The following is a 27,869-nucleotide window of genomic DNA, read 5'->3' as shown; positions in this document are numbered from 1 at the left end:
CCATTGCAAAGCTCATTCTGCCCAGAGAGGGACTGCACTGTTAATTAAAGTCCGTGGGCCAGGGGGGTATAAATTTAGGAGCACGTGCTCTCCTCAACCCACAGCTGACCACTGGGCCCTAGGATCGAGGTTGGAACCTGTCGGTCACGTAGGACCAGAACTTTGAGCTGTTACAATGAAGTCGGCATCAGTCGGAAAACGTGCTCCTCTTGAAGCCCCACCATCATCTTCCCCTCCCTGTGGGATTCACATCCAGTCCCCTCGCACTGCGACAATGGAATAGTTAATGCTGACATTTAAAGAGTCCCTCGGCTTTAGTATCAACAACCCCAGGGGGATTCACAGCAGGTGGGGAAGTTCACACCTCTCCGAGCTCAGGCTGGCTGCAGCTTCAGGCAGCCACGGGGGGGGGGGCGGGGGGGGGAATCAGCTACACTCGCTTCAAGTCTGGATTGTTATTGACACACTCCACGAGGGGTGCACTCTCACCTTTTCTCCTTAAAATCAAAGCGGAGATGCTGCAAATGTGGCCATGTGGGCCACATAAACACACCATGCAGGCTGGATTCCCAAGCCTCTGACCCATCTGGGCTCCACACCAGAAAATGAGCTTCTAAGATACAGTGTTTTAATTTTTTTTTTTTAAATTGCAAATAAAACCAAACAAACCAAACATACTGAGCCAGGGTCTGGCATATGTGGGGGAAATTTTCCAATTCACCTATAAGTCCATCTCAGAGAAAGCAGATTATAAACCCTTAAAGGGCAAAAGCTTGTAAACTCTTTGGGGCTGTCTTTTTCGCCTGTATTTGTACAGCGCCTAGCACCATGGGTGACTGGGGAGCTCAGGTGCTCCCATAATTCACCTAATAAATCATACTACAGCTGTGACTTTTATCATTTGCTGGCAGGAAGGGAGAATGGAAGCAAAGTGCAGGACTTCTGAAGGCTTGTGTACATGGGGAGTTATTCTGGAATAAGAGTGTCCACACAGAGCATTAATCAGGAATAGTTAATCTGTTTTAAAGTCACACCCTACTTTAATCCTAATTAACTTTCATGTGCAGCCAGACTCTGAGACAACAGCAGGTTGTGCTGGTTACTCCCTGTGATAACTAACTGGATTCTTTAGCTTGCTAGCGTCCAGAGGAAGTTAGTAAGGAAGCCTCTGTTCCGATCAATAGTCTGAGACTCTACCCAGAGATGAGTGGTGGGACAGAGGGGAAAGCTCCATACAAGAGGAAGAAAGTCACTCCACCTGCTGGATCCCTTGAGAACCGATTCTGGGCTCCCTGCTGTCCACAAGCATTGGTTCTCAGATCCACAGGGAGTGCCTACTCACTGCTACTCCGCTCTCCTGCCTGGGCAAACACTGGAAGAACAGTTTCCCGTCCCCCCCACGCAGGACAGTATGGAGGACTTTATTCATGATGCAGACAAAATGTCCCTCCCCCTGGTTCGGTGTAGCCCCCATACTGGGGCTTGCAGCAAGTCTAGGGGCACTATACACCAAGCACCCCTCTGCATGGCGATGCTAGAGGCTGTCTAATGCATTTGGAGAGCGGTTGCTCAGCCAGCCCATGACTTAAATCTCCTGTGGAGCAATGGGACACCTCGGGAGGGTATATCAGACAAAGAGAATCCAAGAGGTTCCTCCTTATTCCCGCGGTTAGCTGTGAGCGCAGGCCGAGCCGGCTGGTGGTGGAAATGCCAGCTGTTCATCTGTACTAGCGCTTCCCGTTCTATGCAGCTGGGGAAGCTGCATCAGTGCGAGGGCAACGCTAGGAGATCAACAAAACGCTAATGTAGACAGGGCTGGGGTGGGCACAAAAGTCAGTGAAACAGGGACATCTGGAGAGCGAACACTGAGCTAGTGAGAGGGGACGGGGGTGTAATCAATTTTTTTTTAGGGGTGAGGCCTATTTAACTCTAATGACTAACTAACAGTTTGGATACAGGACATCTTTGTTAAAGAGCCAACATCCCAGGTCTTTCAGTTAAGGTCGAAACCTCCTCGGAGACACCCAGCAAAACCCGGGCAGACTGGATGTGACATTCCTGATTGTTTCCAGGATTGAAAAACAAGAGATGCTTTCTCTACGCTCTTGTTCTGCACAACCAAGGGTTGTGGCGGATTCTCCATCGCTGACTCCTTTTAAATCAAGATTGGCTGTTTGTCGAGCAGACCTGCTCTGGGAATTATTTTGGGGCCTGTGTTATCCAGGAGGTCAGCCTAGATGGTCACACTGACCTCTCTTTGGAATCCATTATACCCCCGATAGCAGCACGAGAACCCAGTTTTAGAAAGGCCACCTCTCTCTGAGCCCTGTCAAGCGGAGACCTTTAATCCCTAGTCCCAGGGTGGCTTAGATTCACAGATTCCAGGGCAAGAAGGGGCACAGGCCAGAAAACCTCATGGATCCAGCTCATCGGTTTGGTTAGCGATGCTCGTGGGCAGATCAAAACACAGACCAAAGGGACAAATTAAAGGAGACACACATCACAACAACAACAACGTCACCACAAGCTTTAGCTTTAAAATCAAACCTGGGATCAGCGAGAACACCAGCGTCCATCCTGCGGGGTGCTTAGCGCCTGTGAGCTAGGGCAAGCAGCCCTACATAGGAGAGGAGCAGCAGCAAAAACTCCCTCTAGATGCAAGACTGGCAGTGCGCCCCAAAGGCCTCTGATTTCAGCCCTGGTGTAACCGCAGCAATGCACGTGATGCTGCGTCAGGGCGAAGGGCATTAACTCCAGCAGTTTGCTTTGGGGCAGTTACACCAGTGGCCTGAAACCAGCCGTGCTGTCCAGTATCCAAGAGCAGCGCAGTCTGCAGAGGGCACCGTGAACACGATCTCTTGGGGTACCTCTGCACTGCACGCTTAACCCAGGTCTGTGGGACCTGGGCTTATGGACTCGGGCTGCACTTGAGCTGCCCCACTGCACTGCAAACCTGGGTTTACAATGGTTGGACCCAGGTCTCAGCCCTGCTAATGTGTCTGTACTGCACTGCACTGACCTTCTGACGTGGGTCTGCAGCTCAAGCTGCATCCCCACTGCAAAATGACAGGGCTTGGACCCAACTCGCAGCAGGACTTAAGACTCTGACCCACCCCCCAGCAGGATCCTGAGTGCTCGCTGACCCAAGTCACTGGTTTGGTGTGGACGGAAGGGGGCTGGGGCTCAAACCCGAGTCAGAGCCTGGGCGCAGTGAACAGTGTAGATGCCCTTGGTGGCTGAAGTGGCGAGATGTCACCCAAGTCATTTCTTCACCTGAGGGCTTCCTACTCTCCAGCCAGATCTTTTCCACCCCTGGGAGCAGCAGCCCTTTCCTCACGGAGGGGGCAGGAGAGACGGTGCATTGGCCTGGCCTCCCACTGCAGCAAAACCAAATTGCTGGGCCAGAGAAAAGGTGACGGCTGCCGATCACAAACAAACTGTGTGTGGCAAGGATTGGCTTTATTTAATAGCATGGCATCGGGGGGTGGGGGGGGAAGAGGGAAGAAGGGTGTTACTCTGCAGCCCTGGGAAGGGTCGGAGGCAGTTAGCAAATGAATATCATTTTTAAATCTTCCCTGCGAGGCGTCCGGTTGTGGCAGAGCGCCAACTCCTGGCTGCGAACCCGGACATGGGCAGACGCCGAGTTCGGCTTGCTGTGGCGGGGGTGCTGCACAGGGCATGCTCAGGGGCGATCCGCTGCGGACTGGGGGCTGGGGAGCCTTTGGGAAGCAGGGCTGCGCTGGCGCATAGGGGCTTTGTCCTCTCCAGCGCCGGCAGAGCACAAACCCGGCGACGACTCCTCCGAGCCAGACGCGTCGCAAAGCAAATCGGGAGAGCTCCCGGAGTCGGACGGCCGAGCGCGGTCGCCGGGGGCAGAAATCGCTGATAGCGGCGGCAAGGCCGGGCTTTTTTCCGGGCTCTCCGGTTTGGTGTCTCCCAAGGGAGAGCGGGAGTGAGGTCTCCCTTCCTGGGAGCCTTGGGATCGTGGTACAGAAGCCAAGGCCCCCCCTGCCACCGCTGGCCCAGCCTCGCCTAGATTCATCGGCGCCTGCAAATCGTCCTCCAGCTCCTGGGTGCCAGCTTTCACCTGGCTCTGATCACTCAACCGGCCATCCTGGATGACGCTCACCTGGGAGGTGCCCATGGCTCGGTCAGCACCTAGCGACGCTCCTTTAGCCCGGCTGTCTGGGCCTCCCACACAGAGCCCTCCCGGCTCTCCGGGACACGGGCTGGGCGACCCTCCGTTCCCGCCCGAGACGATTGAGCCCCGTGATGTGCTACCCTCTTGGACGGCATCACCCCCTCCTCTGGTCTCAGGGGCACCCGCCTCCTCCGTGCTGCTGCATTTATCCAGCGAACAGGCCTCCGCCTCCTCCGGCCTCTTCCGGGGCCGACCGCGCTTCCTCTTGATGCTGGAAGCCTCGCCAGGCGATTCCAGGGGGCGTTTGGCCCCTTTGGCTCCCTGTGCCTCCTGCCGGCTGCCGGCTGGCCCCTCGCTGCTCTTGGCGGGGCTGTGCCCTTCGCTGGCGCCGCCGGCTGCACTCTTGGGGTTAGCTGGGATTTCGGCCACGGGGATGCCCATGCCGGTCGGCACATTGGGCAGGATCATGTTGATCACCGGCACCGCCGCCTGCTGGCTGACCAGACCCGCCGCCCCATTCACGCCCGGTGCCAGGTTGATGGGCAGGGAGGAAGCAGTGCCCACCGGCAGCGGCAGGGCGGCCATCTTGACCGTGCCCCCGATGGGCGTGGCCGTGATCTTGGGCGCCAGGATGGGAGGGGAGGAGCGCACGGCCTGGGCACCCGGCGGCATCAGTCTCTCGCTGGCCTGGATGCGAGGCAGGAGGAAAGGCAGGCGAGCCACCAGGGCGTTGACTTGGGGGCTGCTCACCGGCTTGGGGGTCTCTGGGGTTTTCTTCCTCTCGGCTCGGGGTGGGACGGAGGGTTTCGAGTTATTCTCCTTTTTGTTCTGACAGGCAAAGACAGACGGATGGACTTTGGCAGAAGGGGCATCACCACACACCCACGCTGCACCCATCTCCAGAGCCTCCGCCAAACACCTACACCCAACTAGGGTTCAGCGATGAGGGCCCACAACCCCATTCCTGAGGCTACTGCCACCCCCATTTTATAGGAGAGACTGAGGCACAGAGAACTGACTTGCTAACGGCATGAATTCAGTGGCAGAGGTGTGAGAAGAACTCAGGAGTTCTGGCTCCCAGCCCCCCTGCTCTAACCACTAGACCCCACCTCTCTTCCCAGAGCTGAGGCTAGAACCCAGGGGGCCTGGCTCCCAGCTCCCTCTGATCTAACCCTAGACCCCACTCTCTTCCCAAAGCTGGGCCTAGAACCCAGGGGGCCTGGCTCCCAGCTCCCTCTGATCTAACCCTAGCCCTCACTCTCTTCCCAGAGCTGGGGCTAGAACCCAGGAGTCCTGGCTCCCATTGCCCCCCTGCTCTAACTACTAGACCCCACTCTTCCTTAGATTAACAGTAAGCCGAATTCCAAGCAGGGGCTGACCATACCAGCCTTTCAGCTCTTAGGGGAGTAGGGCCCTAGTCATGGTGGGAAGGTTTCTCCCCAGCACCCAACCCTTTCTCACCTGCGGCTGGGTTTTGACAGTGCTGTCCGATGTTTCCAACCCATTCTTCTTGGCAGTCTGTGGTGGTCGAGTGTCTCGGTGGATATTTTCTGAACTTTCTAGAAACCAACCAACCAACCAAAAAAAAAAAAAAATACATGGACTTGATTGTTCTTAAAAGATCACCCTCACTAGAAAAGTTTTTTTGTTTTTTTTTAAATGGAAAAAGTCCCTTCCCTTAAATTATTAGTCCTTTGAAAGGCACCGGGATTATTATTTATTTGGGAAAAATGCATTTACTTTCTATCCTGGATGTTATTTATTATAGTCACAGGCCAGGAAAGCCCCAACTCTGGTCTGCTTGACAGGTCTATACAAGAGAGCTACACTGGTTTAATTCAGGGTTTGTCTACACTTGAAACACTACAGCAGCAGATCTTCAGAGTAAACACTACCTACATCAACAGAAGGGGTTCTCCCACCGTGGTAAGCAATCCACCTCCCCAAGAGGCAGTAGCTAAGTCAACGGAAAAATTCTTCCATCAACCTAGGTACTGCTTCTCGGGGGGGTGGATGAACTACAGCGATGGGAGAACCCCTCTCATCACGATAGTGTCTACACACTGAAGTGGTAAAGCGGAGCAGCTGCAGCGTTTTCAGTGTAGACATGGCCTGAGTAAGACTGGTGCAATCCCCTACTTCAGTTTCAGAGTGGGCTTATTCTGGTTCCGTTTAAACCAGTTCCTGAGGGCTTGTCCCCATGCGAACATTGCACCAGTATAACTTAGACTGGTCTTTAAACGGACATTAAAGCACCAAGAGGCTACGTACAAGGCTATGTCAGAAAGTTGTGGGCCCAGTTTATTATTAAAGTTGCACGTTTGGTGCAGACACAACAAAACTGGAACTCCACCCCATGTCCAGCCCTGTTCCGCCCTCTACACCCCACATCCAGCCCCGCTCCGCCCACCCAGGGTTCCAGGGAGGGAGTTGCCATCACAACTCAAAATGAGCTGGGGCATTCTGTGTACCTACAACACCCAGCATAATAGGGCCCTGGTCCATTACTGGGGTTCTCAGGGACTACTGTAATACACCTAATAAATGATCCTAGACGGTGCCTGTCTCAGAGACCTTATCGTCTAAATGCAGATCATACAATAGACATAATAAACAGGGACGCACCAGTATTATGACATCAACATTAGGGCTTTGTATTGCTTTAACTAGGCCAGTAGGATTACAGCGCTACCGCTATGGGTTAGCCTAATCGAGGTGGGCTTTGTCTACACACAGCAGCCGTGCCATCTTAGCCATGCCCAGCTAGAACAGTGCAGCTCCTCCCCATGGTGCAAACGGTCTGCAGAGGCACTAATGGAAACTGGGCAACTGACTTCAAATCCTCTCACTAAGGGAATGTCCCATGGAGCTCTACAGAGAGTCACAGCTGAAAGGGTTAATCTCAGGTGATGCGGGGGTTGGGGGGCCCTGCTAAGAGCAGAGGGAACTTTGCCTGCGATTTCCCCAGGAGCAGCAGGACCCAGTCCTCTGTCACAGGGCGGCTGGCCCCTTTAAGGGAGCTGCATCCAGCCCCACCTGTCACATAAACAGCTCACCTCCATAGGTGGGGAGAATGAGAAAGCCACGTGACAGGCAGGTCATGGGGCTAAATCAGGCTTCCAGGGTAGAGATGAGGCAAGGGGGCAGAACGGTGACTTTCTCAACTGACAAAACTGAGGGAACAACAGTCACTAAAAGGAAAACTGAACGAGATCATAAATTGTATTGATATGGGCCGCAAATAAGCGTAGTTAAAAGCTTCACATTTTTAGATGTGATATTTAGCAGCAAGCTCACACGGAAGGATCATATTGAAAATATTAGCGACAAGGCAGAACACCCTACTTCAAAAAGTGTTTCTGGAACGCCCTAGGGTGCAGAGCAGAAAGCAGCAGTAACACTGCACAGAACGCTAAGAAGGCCAGTTATTGATTATGGTGCCAGGATTTCAGTTCGGCATCAAAAACCAATTTGAGAACGCCTGACTCAATCCAAGCTCAGCAGACTGTAGCATAATACTGCACGTGGTCCCTTCATCACAACGCCGCTGTGAAGGGCCGATAGCTGTGGGTAAAATGCCCATGATCTTAAGAATGAAACTTTTAGATGTAACCTTTGGGGCTAACATCATTGGAAACACTGAATAGATACACTTTTAAATGGACGACGTGTAGGGCAAAAACTCAAAATGCCTCATGTAAGGAGGGCTGAAGCATGGACAAAGGATCTTAGTGTAGAGAAAGACCCAGAAGAGGATAAAATCTATAGCTTTGGGAAAATGCATTAACATTGGAAAATTATACCTTCGGAGGTAGATACAGAATTGTACAGTGAAACTGAACGAGGAAAAGGCATGTTAAGCGTATAAGATATCGCAAATCAATACGTCTGTGATAAGTCTGTATAATATCCCGGCCAAAGATAGGCCAACAGGAAGACTGGGAGCAGCATTCTGCGTTCCTACATGCGGGATCAAGAAAGCTGTACAGCTATCAAACTTTGGGGCCGTTCCAACGACTGAACTGGCTGTGAAAATGCTGGCGTTAAATTGGGTCATAGATGTTTGCCCAGCCGCTGCGGTCCTCCTGTCTGATTCCTTATCAGGACTCCGGGCGATCAGAAACCACTCTTCGGAGAGCGGAAATGCTCCATGTAATGAAACGTTACGGTTAACAACAGAACTGATGAAGCTGGGTGTAATCGCAGTGATAGCACAGATCCTAGCACACAAAGAGGTGGTGGGCAACGACAAAGTGGCAAAAATTGCTGTTAAACACGAGCAAGTTGATTTAGACACCCCTGTAAGTAAACTAGAGTTTAAAAAAACTGATTAAAAATGAGTTAACGGCAGGAAATATGGGCCCAAAGAAATGAAGAGGGAAAGATGCTGTGAAAAGGCTGTTACAAGAAGGAGGGAGAAAAATTGTTCTTCTTCACCTCTGAGGACAGGACAAGAAGCAATGGGCTTAAATTGCAGCAAGGGCGGTTTAAGTTGGACATTCGAAAAAACTTCCTGTTGGGGTGGTTAAGCACTGGAATAAATTGCCTAGGGAGGTTGTGGAATCTCCATCATTGGAGACTTTTAAGAGCAGGTTGGACAAACCCCTGCCAGGGATGGTCTACATAATACTTAGTCCTGCCATGAGTGCAGGGGACTCGACTAGATGACCTCTCGAGGTCCCCCCCAATCCTATGATTCTATGAAACGTGCCCAAGAGTCGAAAATACTCAGATACTCCAAGGCCCTGAGAGAAGGAGTGAAGTGGCTCTATTTAGAATTTTAACTGGTCATTGTGGCTCAAACCGTAATTTGTTTCTAATAAACAAACATGAAGACAGAACAGGCAAGGTCCAGGAAAGAGCTGATCAGCTTCTTTGGGAGTGCAGAGTGTACCATTGAAAGGGGATATATGGGAAACTTTTAAGTATCTTTAAGTATCCAAACCTTTAAATATCCAAATTTTCACTGCAACACTTCGTAAGAGCATCAGGAAAATGGAGACCTATTAAAAGCAATACTGCAATTCTTAAAGGACACTGGGGAAGGGGGAAGACTTGAATTATTTCTGGTGTCCAGTGCTTGGCCGTCACAGGCCAAGGGTACCCTACAATGTTCTGTCGAGCCAGCTACGTCGCTTTGGGATGTGAAAAATCCACAGCGCTGATTGACACCGTGAAGCAGACCTAGCCCCCGGCAAAGACAGCGGTAGGTCGGTGGAAGAGTTCTTCCTCTTGTGGCGGTGGATTAACGTCAGTGACAAGAGAACCCCTCCTGTCGCTGTCACGAGGGTCTATGCTGCGGAGCATCCGCGGTGCAGCTGCAGTGGTTTAAGTGTAGACAGAGCTTTGGCAGAAAGCCTGGGAAGACTCAGAGGAAGGAGAAGGGTGACTCAAAGGATGAAGGGGGCTGCATGAGCTGCTCTGCAGAGTGACCCCCCTCAGCTCCCAGCCAGAGAGCCCAGGGGTGCAGCCTGCAGGAGCCTGCGAGGGAGACCGGAGAACAAGTCTGCTGCTGACACAGCGGGGACAGGACAGCTGGAGCTGGGACACTGGTCGGGGAGGGCCGTGCTCCGAGCATTCTCCCCCTCAGCTGCTCGGCTGGCTGGCTCACATGCTCAAGGTCTAACCAATCGCTGCCATATGTGGGGTCAGGCAGGAATTTCCCCTAGGTCAGCATGGCAAGGACCCTAGGAGTTTTTCCTTCGCTTTGCAGCATGACCGGGAATCTCTCACTTAATGCTCTGCCATTGGAGAGGCCTCGGGCATTAGTGCACCGGGGTCCTTCCCCTTCTCTGCCTGCGGCACAAAACAGTCTAGTCTCCCGCCAGCTGGGATACTTTAGTCTCAGTCTGGTTGCTTTTGGGGTGCGGGTGCTGGGTGGGGTTGGTGGCCTGCAATATACAGGTGGTCAGGCTCGATGATCTCTATGCCTGAGAGCCCTGCATTGAGAGGTGGGAGCCAGCCGGGAGGCTGGGGAGTTCTTGAGTTTCCTTGTGAATGTGAATAAACCCAGCCCCACAAAGGGGTGTTACTCAACACATGGAGCCTTATGTCCATTACTGGGGAGGCAGCAGCTAGGCTGAAGCCAGCCTGGGTAGAGAGGCCTGCGGCACCCTCAATAACCCCAACCCTGCAACGAGCGCTACAGTGGGAGGTCCCAGTACTCCACCGAGCCCCACGCTCGGCAATGGGGCTCCCACCTACCCCCCACACACAAGCGCAAGGGCAGGTCCTGTGGGAGGAATCCCCTTTCTGAGCACCCGACCCACCTGAGACCACCATGGCCATGACCAGGTCGGCGCGGTCGGAGCGCGAGCTGATGAGGTGCTGCTGGATGAGGAACTGAGCCACCTCCACGATGTTGTTGAAGGAGCGCTTGAGGATCTTCTCAGCCCAGTGGCAGGTCAAAGCGCAGGCCGCGTCCACCAGCTCGTCGTGGTATGACTGCACCAGGTCTGTCAGCTCCGACTGTGTCAGGGGAGGGGAGGGAGGTCAGCGACCAGAACCAGGCCTTGGAGCGCTTCTGCTCCCCTCTCCGGGCACAGTCAGTGAGCACGCAAAATTCCCAGGGCGCTCCTGGTGTTTGCCCAGTGCTCAGTAATCGAGTGCCCAAAACTCCCGGGGGCGCTCCCGATGGACACCCGGCGCTCCTGCCTGAACTCACAGGAGGTCATGGTGAGGACAGTTCCCAAGGATGGGTCACGTTATATGCCAACAGACAAGAGCTGGGGGGGGGAGGAGAACCAATTTTCCCAGCAATGGATGTGCTGGCATTTCCAAAAAGTCAAAATCAATCCATTTTGGGTCGAACAAAAGGTTTCATTTTTGACCATTTTTAAAAGGTTCAGGACACGATATTTTGAGACATCGTTTTGAACCAAAACACCGAAAGGTCAAATGTTTAACTTTTTCCTTAACCTTTTTTTTTTTTCCCCCCCAGTTGTAACAATTTGGGGGAACTGAGATGAATTCACACAATGGTTCCGTGTTGCCAAATCTGCATTTTTTACAACAATAAAAAAATGTTTTGGGTGAAGAGTTTTTCCCAGCTCTATGTACAAACCCCTCTACACCCCTGCCAGCCCCAGACATGGTAGGGGGCCCAGTGCCCACAGTACGGGGAATACACAACCTCCCCACAACACTTCCTATAGCCGATAGGGCTGAGCTAGGACCTTCCCATGGTCAATGGCATGAAGGCAAAACAGACTCAACGCTAAATCTAAAATTCAGAGCAGGTGTGTTAGGTGGCTAAGGCTGGGGCAGTGACATCGCAGAAATCTACTGAAACACCCCCTAACCATGGAGGGCTTTAGAGCCCACAAGCACCAGGATGGCCCACTAAAGCTCAAGCAGCCTTGACACTAGGAGGCCGTGCTTCTGGGGAACTTACGGTATCGGTAACTTTGAGGTCCAGGCTGGGCAGGGGTGGCATGCTGACCACGGTCTTCCTCCTGATCCCGCTGTAGCAATATGTTCGGCAAGGTTAAGGAATTTCAGTGGGAAGTTGGAAGGAACTAAATAAAGCTGCAAAAGTGAGACGTTAAAGCTTGAAAGGAGGCTGTTTAAGTCCTTAGTGTGACTCCTTCCACATCCAATTAGAGATCTGGGAATCACAAAACCTCTTGCTTTTCACTGCCGATGCAGTTTATACTTCACTGTGCTCCGCACTAGTTCGGTCCACTTCTCAGTTCCCATGAGCTAGCCCAGATCTGCTCGACCCCCACCATGAGTGGAAGAGGAAAATAAACTTTCCTGCTTTTTCAACTCCCAATCTCAACTTTGACTGAACTTAACTAGTTGAATAAGCTGAAAAGAAGGATATATTCTCTCTGGACTTGCAGAAGAGGCTACTTCTGTCCAAAGCTAGATTAGCAGGTCAACAATTCAGACTGCAAATGGGGTATCAATGTTTAACAGTCAGGGTAATTAGCCATTGGGACAATTTATCAAGGGCCAGATGGATTCTCCATCACTGGGAATTTCCAGTTTAAGATTGGATGTTCTGGTAAAAGATCTGCTCTTGTTCAAACAGGAATTATTTGGGGAAGTTCTAGGGCTTGAGTTATATATGAGGTCAGAGTGGATGATCACAGTGCTACTTTCTGGGCTTAAAATTTGGGCTGTCAAGCAATTAAAAAAATTAATCGTGATTAATCACATGATTAAAAAATAATCGTGATTAATCGCTCTGTTAAACAATGGAACACCATTCATTTAAATATTTTGGACGTTTTCTACATTTTCAAATATATTGATTTCAATTACAACACAGAATACAAAGTGTACAGTGCTGACTTTATATTTATTGTTGATTACAGATATTTGCACTGTAAAAAAACAAACATAAGAAACAGTATTTTTCAATTCACCTAATACAAGTACTGTAGTGCAATCCCTTTATCATGAAAGCTGAATTTACAAATGTAGAATTTTGTACAAAAAACCCCACTCAAAAATAAAACAAAGTCCACTCAGTCCTACCCCTTGTGCAGCCAATCGCCCAGACAAACAAGTTTGTTTACATTTGCAGGAGATAATGCTGCCCCCTTCTTATTTACAATGTCACCTGAAAGTGAGAACAGGTGTTCTCATGGCACTGTTGTAGCCAGCGTCGCAAGATATTTACGTGCCAGATGCAGTAAAGATTCCTATGTCCCTTCATGGTTCACCCACCATTCCAGAATACGTGCTTTCATGCAGATGGCGGGTTCTGCTCAATAACAATCCAAAGCAGTGAGGACTGATGCATGTTCATTTTCATCATCTGAGTCAGATGCCACCAACAAAAGGTTGATTTTCCTTTTTGGTGGTTCAGGTTCTGTAGTTTCCACATTGGAGTGTTGCTTTTTTAAGACTTCTGAAAACATGCTCCACACCTCATCCCTCTCAGATTTTGGAAGGCACTTCAGATTTGTAAACCTTGGTCAAGGGCTGTAGAAATCTCACATTGGTACCTTCTTTGCATTTGTGAAATCTGCAGTGAAAGTATTCTTAAATCGAACACATGCTGGGTCGTCATCTGAGACTGCCATAACACGAAATATATGACAGAATGCAGGTAAAACAGCAGGAGACATACAATTCTTTCTGCAAGGAGTTCAGTCACATATTTAATTAATGCAGTTTTTTTTAAACGAGTGTCACTGGCATGGAAGCATGTCCTCTGGAATGGTGGCCAAAGCATGAAAGCACATACAAATGTTTAGCATATCTGGCACATAAATACCTAACAACGCCGGCTAAAATAGTGCTATGCGAACAACTGTTCTCACTCTCAGGTGACATTGTAAATAAGAAGAGGGCAGCATTATCTCCCATAAATGTAAACAAACTTGTTTGTCTTAGCGATTGGCTGCACAAGAAGTAGGACTGAGTGGAATTGTAGGCTCTAAAGTTTTACATTGTTTTGTTTTTGAGTGCAGTTATGTAACAAAAAAAAAATCTACATATGTAAGTTGCACTTTCACAATAGAGATTGCACTACAGTATTGTAGGAGGTGAATTGAAAAATACTATTTCTTTTATCATTTTTACAGTGCAAATATTTGTAATAAAAATAATAACATAAAGTGAGCCCTGTGCACTTTGTATTCTGCGTTGTAAATTTCAACTATTTGAAAAAGTAGAAAAACATCCAAAATATTTAATACATTTCAACCGGTATTCTATTGTTTAACAGTGCAATTAAAACGGTGATTAATTGCGACTAATTTTTTTTAATTGCAATTAATTTTTTTGAGTTAACCACGTGAGTTAACTGCAATTAATCAACAGCCCTACTTAAAATCAATCAAGGATTTAAAGATAATACATTTCCTTTTGTATCAGCTTTCATTAGAGGATCCCAAAGCGTGTTCCAGAGTAACCGTAGTGCCAATCCCACATATTCAACCATTATGAGTTAGACACCCCCAAAAAATCCTAGATTTTAAAAAATAATAAACTTGGGCTCTTTTTTATTTGCCTTCTGGTTTTTGAGCCTTCAGGGTTTGCATTTACAAAATTTTCTTTGCAACCATGACAGCTAGAAACTTAGAATCACAGAATATCAGGGTTGGAAGGGACCTCAGGAGGTCATCTAGTCCAACCTCCTGCTCAAAGCAGGATCAATCCCCAATTTTTGCCCCAGATCATGGGTTCTCATGGAATCACAGGCTTCTAAGAGTCGGGGCTTTAAGGAAATTCCCAAATACCATGAGAGTTGGCAACCCTGTTTTGCTAGATATCAGAGGGGTAGCCCTGTTAGTCTGTATCCAATGGACACAAGTCAGGCATCAGGAATGTTAACATACAAAAAAGTCTGTAGGAGAACACTTCAATCTCCCTGGACACTCAGTAACAGATTTAAAAGTAGCCATCCTTCAACAAAAACAAAAAACAGACTTCAAAGAGAAACTGCAGAGCTACAATTCATTTACAAATTTAACACCATTAATTTGGGCTTGAATAGGGACTGGCTGGCTCACTACGAAAGCAATTTTCCCTCTCTTGGTACTGACACCTCCTCAACAATTATTGGGAGTGGACCACATCCAACCTGACTGAATTGGCCTTGTCAACATTGGTTCTCCCTTCTCTTCATGTGCCAGTATATTTATGCCTGTATCTTTAATTTTCACTCCATGCATCTGAAGAAGTGGGGTTTTTACCCACAAAAGCTTATGCCCAAATAAATCGGTTAGTCTTTAAGGTGCCATCGGACTCCTCATTGTTTTTGTTTTGCTAGAGCAGCTGTTCTCAAACTGTGGGTTGGGACCCCAAAGTGGGTCATGACCCCCTTTGAATGGGGTCGCCAGGGCTGGCTTAGACTTACTGGGGCCCAGCGCTGAAGCCCGAGCCCCACTGCCTGGTGCTGAAGCCTGGACGGCGGGGCTCAGGTTGCAGGCCCCCTACCTGGGGCTGAAGCCCTTGGGCTTCAGTTTTGGCCCCCCTGCCCAGAGCGGTGAGGCTCGGGCTTTGGACCCCTCACCCAGGGCAGTGGGGCTCGGGTGGGCTCAGGCATCGGTCCTCCCTCCTGTGGTCATGAAGTAATTTTTCTTGTCAGATGTGGGTCGCGGTGCAATTAAGTTTAAGAACCTCTGTGCTAGAGGATCCCACAGCACTTTGTTAATAAGAGCTAGGAACAGAACCCAGGAGTCCTGACATGCAGTTTCTTATTTCAGCCACTCAATACCACCCCCTCCCAGATTCCTGACTCCCAGCCTCCTGCTCTAACCACTAGACACCACTTCTCTGCCAGAGCTGGGAATACAATCCAGGAGCCCTGCTCCCACTTCCCTTCTCCAACTGCTCCATTCCCCTGTGGTGCTGCAAAATGTAATGACTAATCAATTAAAAACAAATCATTTCCATTCATTCTTGTTCTTTAGAAGACGCCAACCCTGTCCACACAAAACTAAGCTGACATCATCCCTTTGCTTGGGCTAGTTCTCGGAGGCGTAGACAGAGGTTATTTAGTGTACAAGGATATTTCGATTGTCCTCGTCCTCCCAGTCTTCTGGCTTTGATGTTCGGGAAGATCTCCCGGATGATCTTCCCAAAGTTAGCGGCACTCAGAGGGTGACAACAGAGGTTATCACAGTATCGCCTGCCGGGTTCAGAGGATCAGAGGAGAGAGAGTTTCATCCCAAAGCCAAGGTCCTGCACTTGATACTACTGTCTTGGCAGTGCATTCGATTGCTTCCCCGTGGATTATCACCAGCAGTACTGAACGCTGGGTGCCGGCACCTCTTCTAGTTAAGTCATATTACATTTATCACAGAGGGTCTTTGTAAACTCAGCCTCCGCAAACTCAAGATCTACTCCCTGTACAGAGGGAAATCACTCTCCGCCACTGAAATGCAGCCACCTCTGGTGAAATGGCATTTTAACAGCTGCCCAACACATTACAGCCCAGTGCTACAGTTCTGACTCAGGCAATGGATTTTTTGCCCAAGTAAGAACAGCAGCGTGTGGTCCCATAGTGACGTGGAGAATGATCTCTGGGTGTGTATCTGAAACACCACAGGGAATTTAGTAACGCTGAGCATCACTAGCACAGTTGGCATTTGCTCAGGATTATTTATTAGGCGTATTACGGTAGCGCGTAGGCATCCCAGTCATGGAACAGGAAGGACCCCATTGCGCCAGGCGCTGTAAAGTATTAGGTATATTACAGTAGCACTTATGAACCCTGGTCACGGACCAGCACTAGACACTGTACATTCGCAGAATAAAGAGACAGTCCCTGCCCCAAGGAGCTGGTAATCCAGGATGTTATGGGTACAAACGGACTATGAATGAACTGAGGCTGGAAATCTAAGGCCTTCCTTGGAGGCCTCCCAGTCAAGCCCTGATGCAGCCAGTCCCTGCTTAGCCTGCAAGATCCAGAGCGCTCGCAATGCAAGGCCGCTGGCTGCACTGACTCACGCTGGGCCCTGTGCACATGCTCACTTGTATGTGTCGTAGACATCCTGCTTGGGCAGGCAGGTGTCCGTGTGTTCCTCCAGGTGATTCCGGATCCAGTTGCATGCATGCATGTGCTCAGCAGTGCTCAAGGAGCTCAGGTCCAGGCTGCTGCTCCCAGGGAGGCAGGTCATGGTAAGCAGACATGATCAAATTAGAGACAACATTAATTAGCACAGAGATTGCATCAGTGAGGGGTTGAGGGGGGAGACAGAGAGGTTGCCAGGCCAGGGTTACATTCCTCTCTGTAGCAACTTTCAGAGGATCATAGGCATTATTTGGAGACTCCCTCCCTCCCATACCCATGAGGCTGGGAAGTAATATAAAATGGGTGGGGGGTAATACATGGGAAAACTGAGTTACAGGGAAACACTGGCATCAGCTTGAAGAGAACCCAGTCATGCTGCTTAAATTACCGGGCCACGATCCCTCCAAGAACCGGCAAGAGAACCCCAGGGTCCAACTGCCCAGAACTCCTGCACCCCCTTCCCAGAACTGGCAACAGTCCCCAGGAATCCTGATCCCCAACCTCCTCCTGTGCTAACCACTGAACTGCGCTGTAGTGAAAGACAAGGCACAATGGTATCTCAGACTGTTCCCTACCTTTTTTCCCCAGAACTCGGACCGGATGGCAGCTGTAGGTACAGGTAGAGTTTATCGTTGTCTGAAAATTTCTGCACATCTTGCTATTGTTAGCAGGGACAAAATGGTTAGAGGTTCAACGGAGGCAGCAAAACAGCCAGAAGTTAAATTACTTTGCTAATTGCAATGACTAAAGAGACTTCTTAGCAGAGATCATTCTATGACCAATAATTATGTTTGCTGCTGTGCAAGGCAAGGTAAATAAAATCTTATGCATCAGGGCATGACTTGACCAATAAAGGGGTCAGGAAGGAAGAAGGCCTTCTCCCACCCACTCTATTTAGCAATACATAATTGGTCAAGGGCAGATGGTCTGATTTGCTCTGAAAGATCACGCATTGCTCACTGCTCCTCTTAGAGATCGGATCCTGGACTGACTGGACCACTGAACGGATCCCTTATGGCAGGATTACTGGATTAGGCAGAATTGAGGGACTGAGCCAGTATGGTAAGAGGCAGAGCAGCATGGGATGTTGCCATTGAGAGAAGATTCAGGGCTGACACTCACTTGTGCTGGTCTCTACGCTACAAGGCTTTTAAGCAGCCGAAGAGCTGCTCAAGACACTCACCAGAATGCTGTCCACTTTGCTCTGCACGGATTTGCTGTTTAAAACAGGAGAAAAAATAAAGCATCCGTCATCAAGCCACAGAGCGTGGACCGTACAGCACTCCCTGCACAAAGCAGAACCACAGGGACGGAAAACACCTCAGGGGTTCCCAGCCAAACCTCACTGCCGCCTCCAGTACGTTGGAGTCAAAGCCCAGCTTCTGCGCGTAACAGAGAAAGCTTTCATATGCAGCAGCTGCTGTAACAGAACGTCTACTCAGTCAGCAGCTGCTTTTACATCCAGCCCACAGATCCACTCCCCCAGCAAAGACGCATTCGCTTAAGGATTAAAAAAACCAGGAAATTAAACAGGCAAAAAACTTTGCTGGGAAACGTTTAGGCTTGCTTCACACACACACAGCTTGCCTGACTCAAACCCACAGGAGCAATGAAATGTTGAGCCACGGAATAGTACATCCCCTCTATTCCTCCACCCACAGGCAAATTACCATCCCCTATAACCCACACACCTTAACTCTGCCCTGCTCGCACCAGCAGGGACAGCTTAAGGCAGGGGCAAACTGGGCATGTGCCCAGAGCCCCCAACGGAAAGGTGGCCCCAGCGGTGATGTGTAACAAAAAAATGTTAATCGAGTCGATGATGAATATTGAGTCCGGAGTGATTCAGGAAATTGGATTTTCAGAGGTCAGTTGTCACTTCGCTGCCTGCAGAGGTTTTTAAATCAGCAGAATACATTTAACACTTTTTCTGTTACCACTACGTTGTGTTTTAGTTCCCAATAACATTTTACAGGCAAGAATTACTATTTATTTTCTACTGTAACGTGGCAGGGCTCCGCTGCCCCCCCACCCGATACGCTGTGCCCAGAGGCCTCTGAAGTCATTAAGAAGGCCCTGCCCACTTGGGGGGTGAGCCTTCTGTCACCCCCTTTACCAAACTATCCTCCCCCAACACACCACCACTCACGGAGTCACAGGGTCTGAGCTATGTCCCAGCCTGTAAGTAGCCTCCTGGGAGTGACCCCTTTACTGTGCTGGACCCCAAGGACCCACACAGATCCACAGGGGCAGGCCTCTGGCCCCAGCATTCCCTGTCTCTGTCCATGGCTCCCTGGAGTGAATCCGGCCAAGCCAAACTCCAGCGGGAGGCTTGTACCGGGCCCGCACCGTGCTCTCCGGGGAGTATTTACAGTGACACAGGCAGCCTTTTTCAGAACAAGGGAGCCATTGATGAGTCACCTGGCTACAGAATCCGAACATCCTTGGGGTAGCACAGAAAGGCAGAAGTTATGCCATAGTCCACTCTGGTTAAACCAGTGCCCTGATGAGCCAGCCAAGCTGTGATGGACTCCACCTCTGGCTCTCGTCCCATGTTTCCCCTTTATCTGCCCAGCTCCGGGCTCCTGAGTCCCTCCAAAGGGGTCACCCTTCCTCCAGTCACCTGACACCTTGTTCTCTAGCTCTGTCCCCGGTCCAGCCTGCGGGGCAGAGGGGTTCCTGCTGTTAGGTGTTCAACCCTGAGGGCATCTCTCGGTCTTGCTGGAGGCCCTCTGTTGATTCGGGCTGGTTTGAGCCAGTTCTTTACTGACTCTACCCATTCCCCTCCAGACAGCGAGGTGACCCGCACACCCCTCCTGTCCTGTTCCAGGAGCAGGGTTAAACCTTTTGCACCCACTGGGTAGCAAGAGGGAAACTGAGGCATGCCTAGGATTTATACAAATATTATAGAAACTACCCACTTTGTCACACCTCTGCACCAAACACTCATGACGAATAGTGTCAGGAGGGGAAAATTTGGTAATCAGAGTCCAGGGTCTATGTGTCTGTCTGTGTATCACTCTGAAGCCTAGAATGTTGGCTAAGTCAGTGTCACCAAATCATCACACGCTCGGGGTCTACTGAGGACCACTGAGTCGGTGTGAAGCGACGGACACAGCTACAAGCATGGCTGACAGCTCTTTTTGTTCAGCGTATCACCAGGCTGAATCATCGCCGGGTTTCACGGCCTGTTACCTTCCTAGTTTTAAGTTCTCAGCCACTTTCAGGTTTGTTTGTTTTTATCTTCATGAATTACTTCCATATGACAACGGGGACTTTCACCTAGCAAATAACATTCACTAGCTTTTACATAGCGCTTTTCATCCATAGATGTCCAAGCACTTTACAAAGGAGGCCAGCATGAAGCAGAGGAGGCTATGTCAGGGCAGAGTTAAGGTTACCATGTGTGGGATGGGGTAGCGGTCAGGGAAAGCAGTGTGTCTGTGAGTGGTGCAGACCGGTATGTAGGGCCATGTGGCTTAATTTTTTCATTTCCTTGCTCATGTGGGTTTCAGTCAGGTATGTTGCATATGGGTAGCAACCCTGATTGCTTCACAGCAAAACATTTTGCCTGTTAATATTTAAAGACCTTGAGCATCATTTACATCTAACTGACAACCAGATGTGGGATCAGGAAGGAATTTTCTCCCAGGCCAGATTGGCAGGGACCGGGGGTGGGGGGTGTTTCGCCTTCCTCTGCGGTACGTGGGTACAGGTCACTTGCCTGGATTCTCTGGCTATATCTCACTTCATCATTCCCAGGGCGCCTCACACACTGGTATTCCTCGGTCCCTCCTCATCTCTGCCTGCCGTCCATGGCAGTCTAGTCTCCTGTGGGCTATGATACTTTGGTCTCGTTTCAGTTGTAGGGTTTAGTGTGCGGGTGCTGGAGTTGGCCTGTACTAATCAATCACACACAGCCCCTACCACCACAAGATCCTCACACCACCACAATTCAAAGAGATAAGGATGCCCAAGGTGCGGAGCAACGCAACGTCTCCGGGGCTGGGCAGCCAGCGCCTTTCACTACCACTAAGAAAACATCTAAGAAGCCAGCCATACAAAAGCGAGAGGCAGATGTTGCCCTTACGAGATGGTGCTCTTCAGTTTCTGCAGCAGGGTGCTGGGCTCTGAGGCATCCCCTCTGGAGTTCCCAGACTGCGAGCTTCCCTTTTTAGAGACCTTGGGACCAGCTTTGTCGTCAGCCATGACATTCGGCAACTGCCTAAAAGACAAGAGCCGTGAAAAAGCAGCCCAGAACAGATTGCCCCACGGCAGACAGCCACCCAACCGGTGCAGAAGTGCCATTTGTTATTACAACCGAGCGCTCGGCCCCTTTCCCTGCTGCTTGGGGAGAAACCTGACAGCTTAGAGGGAGTCAGGTGTCGCTGACGAGGCAGAGGTCCAAAAGCAGAGTGGCAGTGTCCTGCGTTTGTGCAGCACCTCGTACCTTGTTTGCGACTGGGGCTTGTAGATGCTGTCACAATACAGGTAGTTATTCTACAAAGAAATAAAAATGCGTGAAAATACAATTCACGCTTGTAAGGCTGGTTAGGAGAGCTGGGAGCAAAGGCTGATGTCATCTAACTTGGGGGCCTAATTCAAGGGCCCCCACCTCTGCATTTAGGCACCCAAATAAGGTGTTCAGCACCCTCAACTCCCATCAACTTAAACAGAGCAGTTAGAGGGTCGCAGTGCGGGATCGGGGCCGAGGAGAGGAAGCGTAATGGGAGGAGAATCCCATTGAAAGCATGAAAGGGAATTCTGGGACCTAATTCTGAAAGGAGAGTAGTACAGACAGACATGAAAGAGTTCCCTAGCCTTCATGAGGTTGAATGCAATAACCCCTGCTGGAATTTGACACCGAGGCCCAGATTCTTGCAAAAAGTGACATGTGGTCATTAAAGACCCCAAGCAGTCAGGATCTCTTCCCCCCCCACACACTTTTCCTGGTAGGCCCCGACCCTGCAATGGGGTCTGTGGGCTTAGAGCTCATTGCAAGACCAGGGCCTTGGATTGTAAACCATTCCCATGAGTTTGTACAGCACCTAACACAAATGCTGACTGAGGCCACTGGACACTATCGCAGTATTAAAATAATCAAGAAGTAAAAAAATCAATGTCAAGAATACGGATATAGGACTCAAGCTGAGCGCACTGAAGAAATAACGCTGTCTTATGTCAAGTGATTTTCAGCAAGTTGGTGGGTGTCAGAGCTGGGAACAGAACACTACAGTCCCACTGCCTGGTCCCCAGTTCTGACCACTAGACCAAACTCCCTCCTAGGGCCTGGAGTTGAACCCAGGAGTCCTGACACTCAGCCCCAGCTCTGACTACCTCCGCCAGACAGCGTTCTTCTTCTTGTCCTATTTTCCTCCCCCCAAAAAATACAATTTTTTAAATCAAATTAAATTAGCAAGACCATAAAGTTTTTGCTGAGTTTTTCCCTCTTTAATTGCAAAAGTGAGGATTCATCAGAGCTCAAGGAGGCTCCATTAATAACCCTGCATTCAACAGAAGACTGGAGCTAATTTAATTATTAGTTTGTACAAGAAATTTGCATGCAATGCTACAATTCTGCAAACCTCAGCTCCGGAGTAGCCTGTTTAGTTATAGATCCTGTATCTATAGTTCCTTCTTCAGGGCGAGGTGCTGCCACTGAGAGGAAATCAATTAATGGCTGGAATGCCCCAGGGGGAAGTGGGGGGGGGGGGGAAATCCCACGAAGAGGGAGATTTAAATATCTGCAGTTGAACTGGGAGCCGCAGCTTCAGACTTGCCAAATCGCGCTGTCCCCAGGCTGGGGGGAATCTTCCTCCTCCTCCTGGCTGTAAAAGCATCTCGGGTTTTATTTTGCACCATGTGTTTCCAGATCTCATCATTTATTTTCGGGGGGGGGGAGCCTGAAATGTCGCACATCCAGCTCTGACAGCAGCCGCAAGGTCCAGAGAGCCATGCCCCAGACCCAGCTTGGCCCAACCAAGGCGACGATTTTCGGTTTGCAGAGAAGAGCAGATCCTTGTGCGTCCCTTTCTTATGGTTTTGCAAGACGGATTTCCTCTCTCTGGGAGCGACCAGCACTTTGCAAGCCCGCCCCATCCTCACCCCCAAGGCTTGGCTACGTTGCAAAGCGAGAAAGAGACTGGGAACGAAACAAAGGAAACTCACCTACTCTCAGGGTCACCACAGCCCCCCTCTAGAGCGAGTCCAATGGCCAAAGGTGCGTTTGCAGGAAGGGAGAAGGAGGCGCACGCCCCGGCCGCTCAGTCCGCGGCCAGCCTCCCCTTTGGCTCCCAGATTTGCTGCCCCGGCTGGCGAGGCGTCCCCGGCAGCATGGTCCGAGCCCCGCTGGGTCGCTGCCCCCCCCCAGCGCACAGGACAGGCACGTGCCGCCCCAATGGCAAAACAGAAAAAGAAAGTACCTAAGCACCAACTCGTCTGGCTGGGGGGGGGGGGGAATAACCCCCCCCAACCTGCCCTGATTGCCGCTTTGTTTTTCTGATTGGCTCACGCGCCTTTGATCTGCCCGGAGACTTTGGCCGTTCTTTAATCTGATTGGCTGCGGCTGGCTTTTCTACCCGGATACAAATCCGATTTGTCTCTTGATTGGCCGGCTGGATGACAACTCTGCCTAGTAACAAGCTGCGGATTGGCACAGGGCGGGGCGGCTGGAGGAGGAAGCTGGGGGGGAAAGTTGCAATGCAGGCCTGGGGGAAGGTTTTGCTGACAGGGCGGCTGCGGGGCGGGGGTCACAGCAGCCAGGGCCGCTCCCTGCCCCCTGGCAGAGCCTGAGCCTGTCTGCAAAGCCAGGCACTGACACACCACCCCATCCCTCACTATAAAGCCGGTCTCTCTGACCCGCCATGGACAGCACCATGCATCCAAAACCAGCGTTATCTGGAGTTGTTTTTAAAGCCCCAGCTCCCGGAGGCATGGGATTAGAGGAGCCGCTCAGCTTTCGTTCTGTCTCTAGCTCTCCTGGTTGCAGAGGAAGGCATGCAAACGTGTCCCCAGTGCACACGAAAAGCTCAGAAAGCAGCAGATGAATAATGCAAGGCCCAAATTTATTCTTTTAAAAAACAAACTCATTGTTTTTACGCCAATCTCATTATTTTTGGAGGCCTGACTCAGGACTTTTGAAGGCTTGGGATGTGGGGTGGTACAAAAAAACACATCAGAACCCTGCTCCCAAAATGATGAGAGTATTTTTAATCATGATTTTTGAGATAAAGCGTGGGTGGGGTTGTGTTTGCCTTGTGGGGTTGTGTCTGTCTGTTTCTGGCCTTTAGAGATCAAGTGTTTCTCTAAAAATACAAGGGCCATGCTTTGTTTCAACAGTGGAAGTGCCAATCCTCACACAGTCATGTGGCTCTGGGAGCTGGTGCTTCAGGAGAAAGACCACAGATCACAAGCACTGGCAACACCGCCCTGGCACCTGTGCAAAGCAAGTGCTGCCAGGCTGCAAGGACCAGCGCTTTACACCCACTTTACGCTGCTGTGCACGGGTGCTGACTCCTTGGGTGCTTCGGGGCTGGAGCACCCATAGAAAAAACAGTGGGTGCTCAGCATCCATCGGCAGCCCTGCTAATCAGCTTCTCCCCCTCCCTCCCTGCACCTCCTGCCCACCACGGTCAGCTGTTCAGCGGCATGCAGCTGGCGCTGGGGGAAGGGGTGGGGTGGAGTGGGGGCGGGGCTGGGGCGGAATGGGGGGTCAAGCACTTCCTGCGAACTCAGGAAGACGGCACCTCTGCTGGTGTGAATGGCTCCCCAAAGGGGTGTGGTAGCAGGGCAGCAGGCCCAAGTAAGGTCAGTCGTATGATCATGGACTACAAACAGAGAGGTTAGATAAAAACATACATATATCTTTGCTGGAAGGTTGCGTTGTAACACGACTTTATTTCTTGGTATTCAGAACCCTGACAGACAAGAATCAAAAACAGAAAGAGACAAAGCAGGCTGCTCCCTAAAAACACCTCACCCCACTTTATTGTAGGCTGTCTGTCTACAGAACTGACTCTGATCACATGCTTCCCTACAGAGCCCCCTGGTCAGCAAGCAGGACCAGGAAAACCCTTAGGATTTAAGGTGATAGCTTGTAATTTTTTACACCGTTTTCAATATACCCCAGCAAGCAGCTGGGTGGGGCCCTGCCCCTCATCTCTGCCCCCTTCTATCAACAGGGTGGAGCAGGAGGGCAGCCAGCATCTAAACCAGCTCCAGATCCTATGCAGAAGGTACTGGACCGGGAGGAAGCTATTTGCCCACAGCCAATCTCCCCCTGCATCAGTGGCTCCTCATTTCCCCCTTCCTCTGCCAGCAAGATCTAGGGGGGCACGGAAATAACCTGGCACCTACATCTGTGGGGTGTGTGATGGGGTATATAAACCCTGCACTGGACAGGAGGGGGATAAGGAGCAACTCTTGGCTAAGGAGGCCGCACCCTTCCGCCCATACCGAGCATGCTGGGGTTGGAGGTGGCATTTAAAAGGCTGAACGGGGGAGCTGCAGTACCTGGAGAATGGGACCAGGGCTGGAAGTCCGAAAACACTTTCCAGGGATGGATGGTGGCTGGCTGGGATGCAGCGGGAGGGAAGCCGTGATCCAGGGAAGCTGACTTGAGGCTGGCGCAAGGCACCACCAGGGTGAACAAAGCGAAACCAGCCTCCCCGGGTCAGAACCTGGCGGAGTGAGAGGACCTGGGTTCCCCTACCCCTCTGGGAGCGGCACCCATTAGGCCTCCTGCGCACAGCGGGGAAAATCCCGGCATCTCCATCACAACAGTCTATTCTGTTCTTACCCCACCTTCACTGCTGTCGTATCTAAGCACCTTCCAGCTAAGCAATATGACTAACCCCGTCGTGCACGGCTCCCTCTCGCTCATCCTCTCCCGGTTGTGCATTGGAGTGGTTTGTTTTGTTAGGGTTTTGTTATTATTTGTTCTGAAATGTCCACGTGGCTCCAGGTCCGCGTTAGAGAAGGCAGGCCGAAGTAGAGCGCCTCACACAGGGAGTGGAAGGCGCTTTGGCCCAGCGCCCAGGTGAGAAGGTCAGGATCAGATCCCCAGAACCCGAATCAGGCTCTGAATTTAGAACTCCTAGGTCATCTCTTTCTATCAGCTGCCTCTGTGTCCAGAACCCAGCTAGGGACATTACACCAGTGCAAACACCAGAGATTTATAAGACTAAAACGTAGGCACTTTTCATGTGCTAGACATGAACGCGCATGTTCAGCTAAGGTCAGGCAGTCTAAGGAGCCAAGGCCTGCCTGGGCCCTAATCCGGGATGGAGGTGTGACAAAGTCCCAAAATAAGCGACTCATGCTGGAAATTCAAAATGCTGTGGATCCTTTAACCATCAAAGTGACGGTGAAGGGACACCAAATCCAACTCAAGAGTGCTGATTCTTGGGACATTTGAGAAGGCATAAGCCCAGGGTTAGTGTTGGCTGTGAGGCAGACTGGCGTTGTATAGCAAAAATATATTTAAAAAAAAAAATCAAACCCCAATATTTTGATTTTAAAGTCTTCTGGCTCTGACCAAGCAAAAGTCTGACTTTTCACCCACATTGCATGTGCCAAAAACGCTGTTCAAAGTTGAGCTACTGCATACTCAAAGATGCAAGAGGAAGTTATTAGCATCTGTCTGAAACAGGAACTCTCTCTCAGTGCATGGGTGGAAGGAATGTATGATTAGTGTTTTTTCTACAATTTCAGTTCCAATTTTTTGTTAACTTTGCAGTTTTTAGATCCTTTTTGAGTCAGGGCTTTTGTAAGATGGTAGAGATGACGTCCGTGGGTTGACACGTGACCTCACATGGCTCAGATTACCTATAGACCTACTGACTGACTAGATATACTTACAGATATGTGGACTTTTCGGGCCCAAATTTATTGGAACAAGGAGGTTTATGTCATCAAACCCCTCTGAGTGATGCCCATGATTTCAAATGGGGAGTGCTTCATTCTGATTTGCCAGGGATGTAGTCTCCATATTGCCTTCAAGTTGGGAGCAATTTGACCCTCCCTGTATCTGCTATTTGGCTGAAACATAAATCTATCAAGTGGCATTGAGAGTGAGAATACCTTATTGCTTTTGAGGCTGATGGCTAAAGAAAACTACCCCTTGCTAAATTATTACACAAATCTTACAAGGAACTGTTTCTTCCCACAACCTGCAAACTAGATTAATTTGATTTTATTCACTTTCTTTTAATTGGATTTGTTTATTTTATTTTTATTTTATTTTATTGGACTTTATTTTATGCTTTCGTTTAATTAATAAAATGTATAAAATTGGAAACCTGGGTGGTTTGGCTCTGTCTTCCCCAGACATCAGGCCGCTGGGCCTGGGTCAGATCAAAAAGACAACTGCATGACCCACCTGGTGGTCCTCACAACCTTTCTGTAGTCCTCCCATAACTCGTGGCCAGACAGGAACACTGCTCGATTTGAAGGAAAGTTGACAATTGACAATTATTGATAATTTATTTGAATAAGTAACATGGGTTCCAGAATCTTTGACATGGATACCAACCTTAAAGCTGACCAATTCCCCATAGTAAGTTCATAGTCCCATGGCACTAGGGTGAACACAGTCTGGATAAAATCAGAATCTTCCCAACTCTCTCGCTCAACCTTGTTTGAAAAATGTTTGAACTGTCCTGCAGGTTTTCTTTCATTCCAGGATGAGCATCAGAAACCCCCTGAAACAGAGGTCCTAGTTTTGCCCTCCAAAGCCCCATTTAGACAGACTTTCAGGCCAGATCATTACGATCATCTAGCCTGAGCTCCTGCAAAACATAAGCCAAAGAACCTCATCCAATTTCTGCATCAAGCCCACAACTTCTGGTTGAGCTGTAGCATACCTTTTAGGAAGACATCCGGTCTTGATTTAAAGACTAAGTGACGGAGAATTCACCATGTCCCTAGGTAAGTTGCTCCAAAGGCTAATCACCCTCGCTGTTAAAAATGGGCACCTTATTTTGCAGAGGGGAGGGGTCTTCATCCAACTACCAAGGTGTCTATCTGAGTGCCAGACATCCTGGAGGTCACTCCATCACTAGCTGGCACTTGTTCTGAAAGCTGCTGACTGGTCAGGATTTAAAAAACAAACAAACATAAAGCTGGAGACGGTGCTTTGCCAGAACTAGAGCTCCTGTCTCCTTGGCTTATGCTCAAGTGAGTGGCTCCTGGCTGAAATGCACTTAGCCCTGCATTTTGCTGATGAAACCAGACTAGGAGTAGAGATTTTACATG

The 27,869-nt window shown here is 50.0% G+C and overlaps 1 protein-coding gene across 4 annotated transcripts; it reads right to left on the bottom strand.

Annotated features, from left to right (window-relative positions):
- Positions 1–3,442: 3,442 nt before the first annotated feature.
- RFX5 (regulatory factor X5) lies at positions 3,443–23,070 on the bottom strand. 4 transcript variants are annotated; one of them, XM_027830312.3, is made up of 10 exons: positions 22,785–23,070; positions 20,707–20,841; positions 17,800–17,833; positions 17,192–17,274; positions 16,577–16,699; positions 15,615–15,731; positions 11,535–11,616; positions 10,411–10,609; positions 5,603–5,700; positions 3,443–4,969 (listed from the first exon to the last, which is right to left on the bottom strand). In XM_027830312.3, the coding sequence occupies exons 2-10, from the start codon at positions 20,823–20,825 to the stop codon at positions 3,683–3,685; spliced, it is 2,142 nt and encodes a 713-aa protein (XP_027686113.2). In that variant the 5' UTR covers positions 20,826–20,841; positions 22,785–23,070; the 3' UTR covers positions 3,443–3,682. The 4 variants fall into 4 exon arrangements, with proteins under 4 accessions (XP_027686113.2, XP_007068182.2, XP_043391552.1 ...); XM_007068120.4 differs by having other exon boundaries at positions 20,707–20,837; XM_043535617.1 differs by lacking the exon at positions 22,785–23,070 and adding an exon at positions 21,067–21,097.
- Between the last annotated feature and the right edge of the window lie 4,799 nt (positions 23,071–27,869).

Source organism: Chelonia mydas, chromosome 24, assembly GCF_015237465.2.
Source record: "Chelonia mydas isolate rCheMyd1 chromosome 24, rCheMyd1.pri.v2, whole genome shotgun sequence".
Classification (NCBI taxonomy): domain Eukaryota; kingdom Metazoa; phylum Chordata; order Testudines; family Cheloniidae; genus Chelonia; species Chelonia mydas.
Note: the sequence above shows the minus strand (reverse complement) of the source record. Positions and strands in the feature narration are given on the sequence as shown.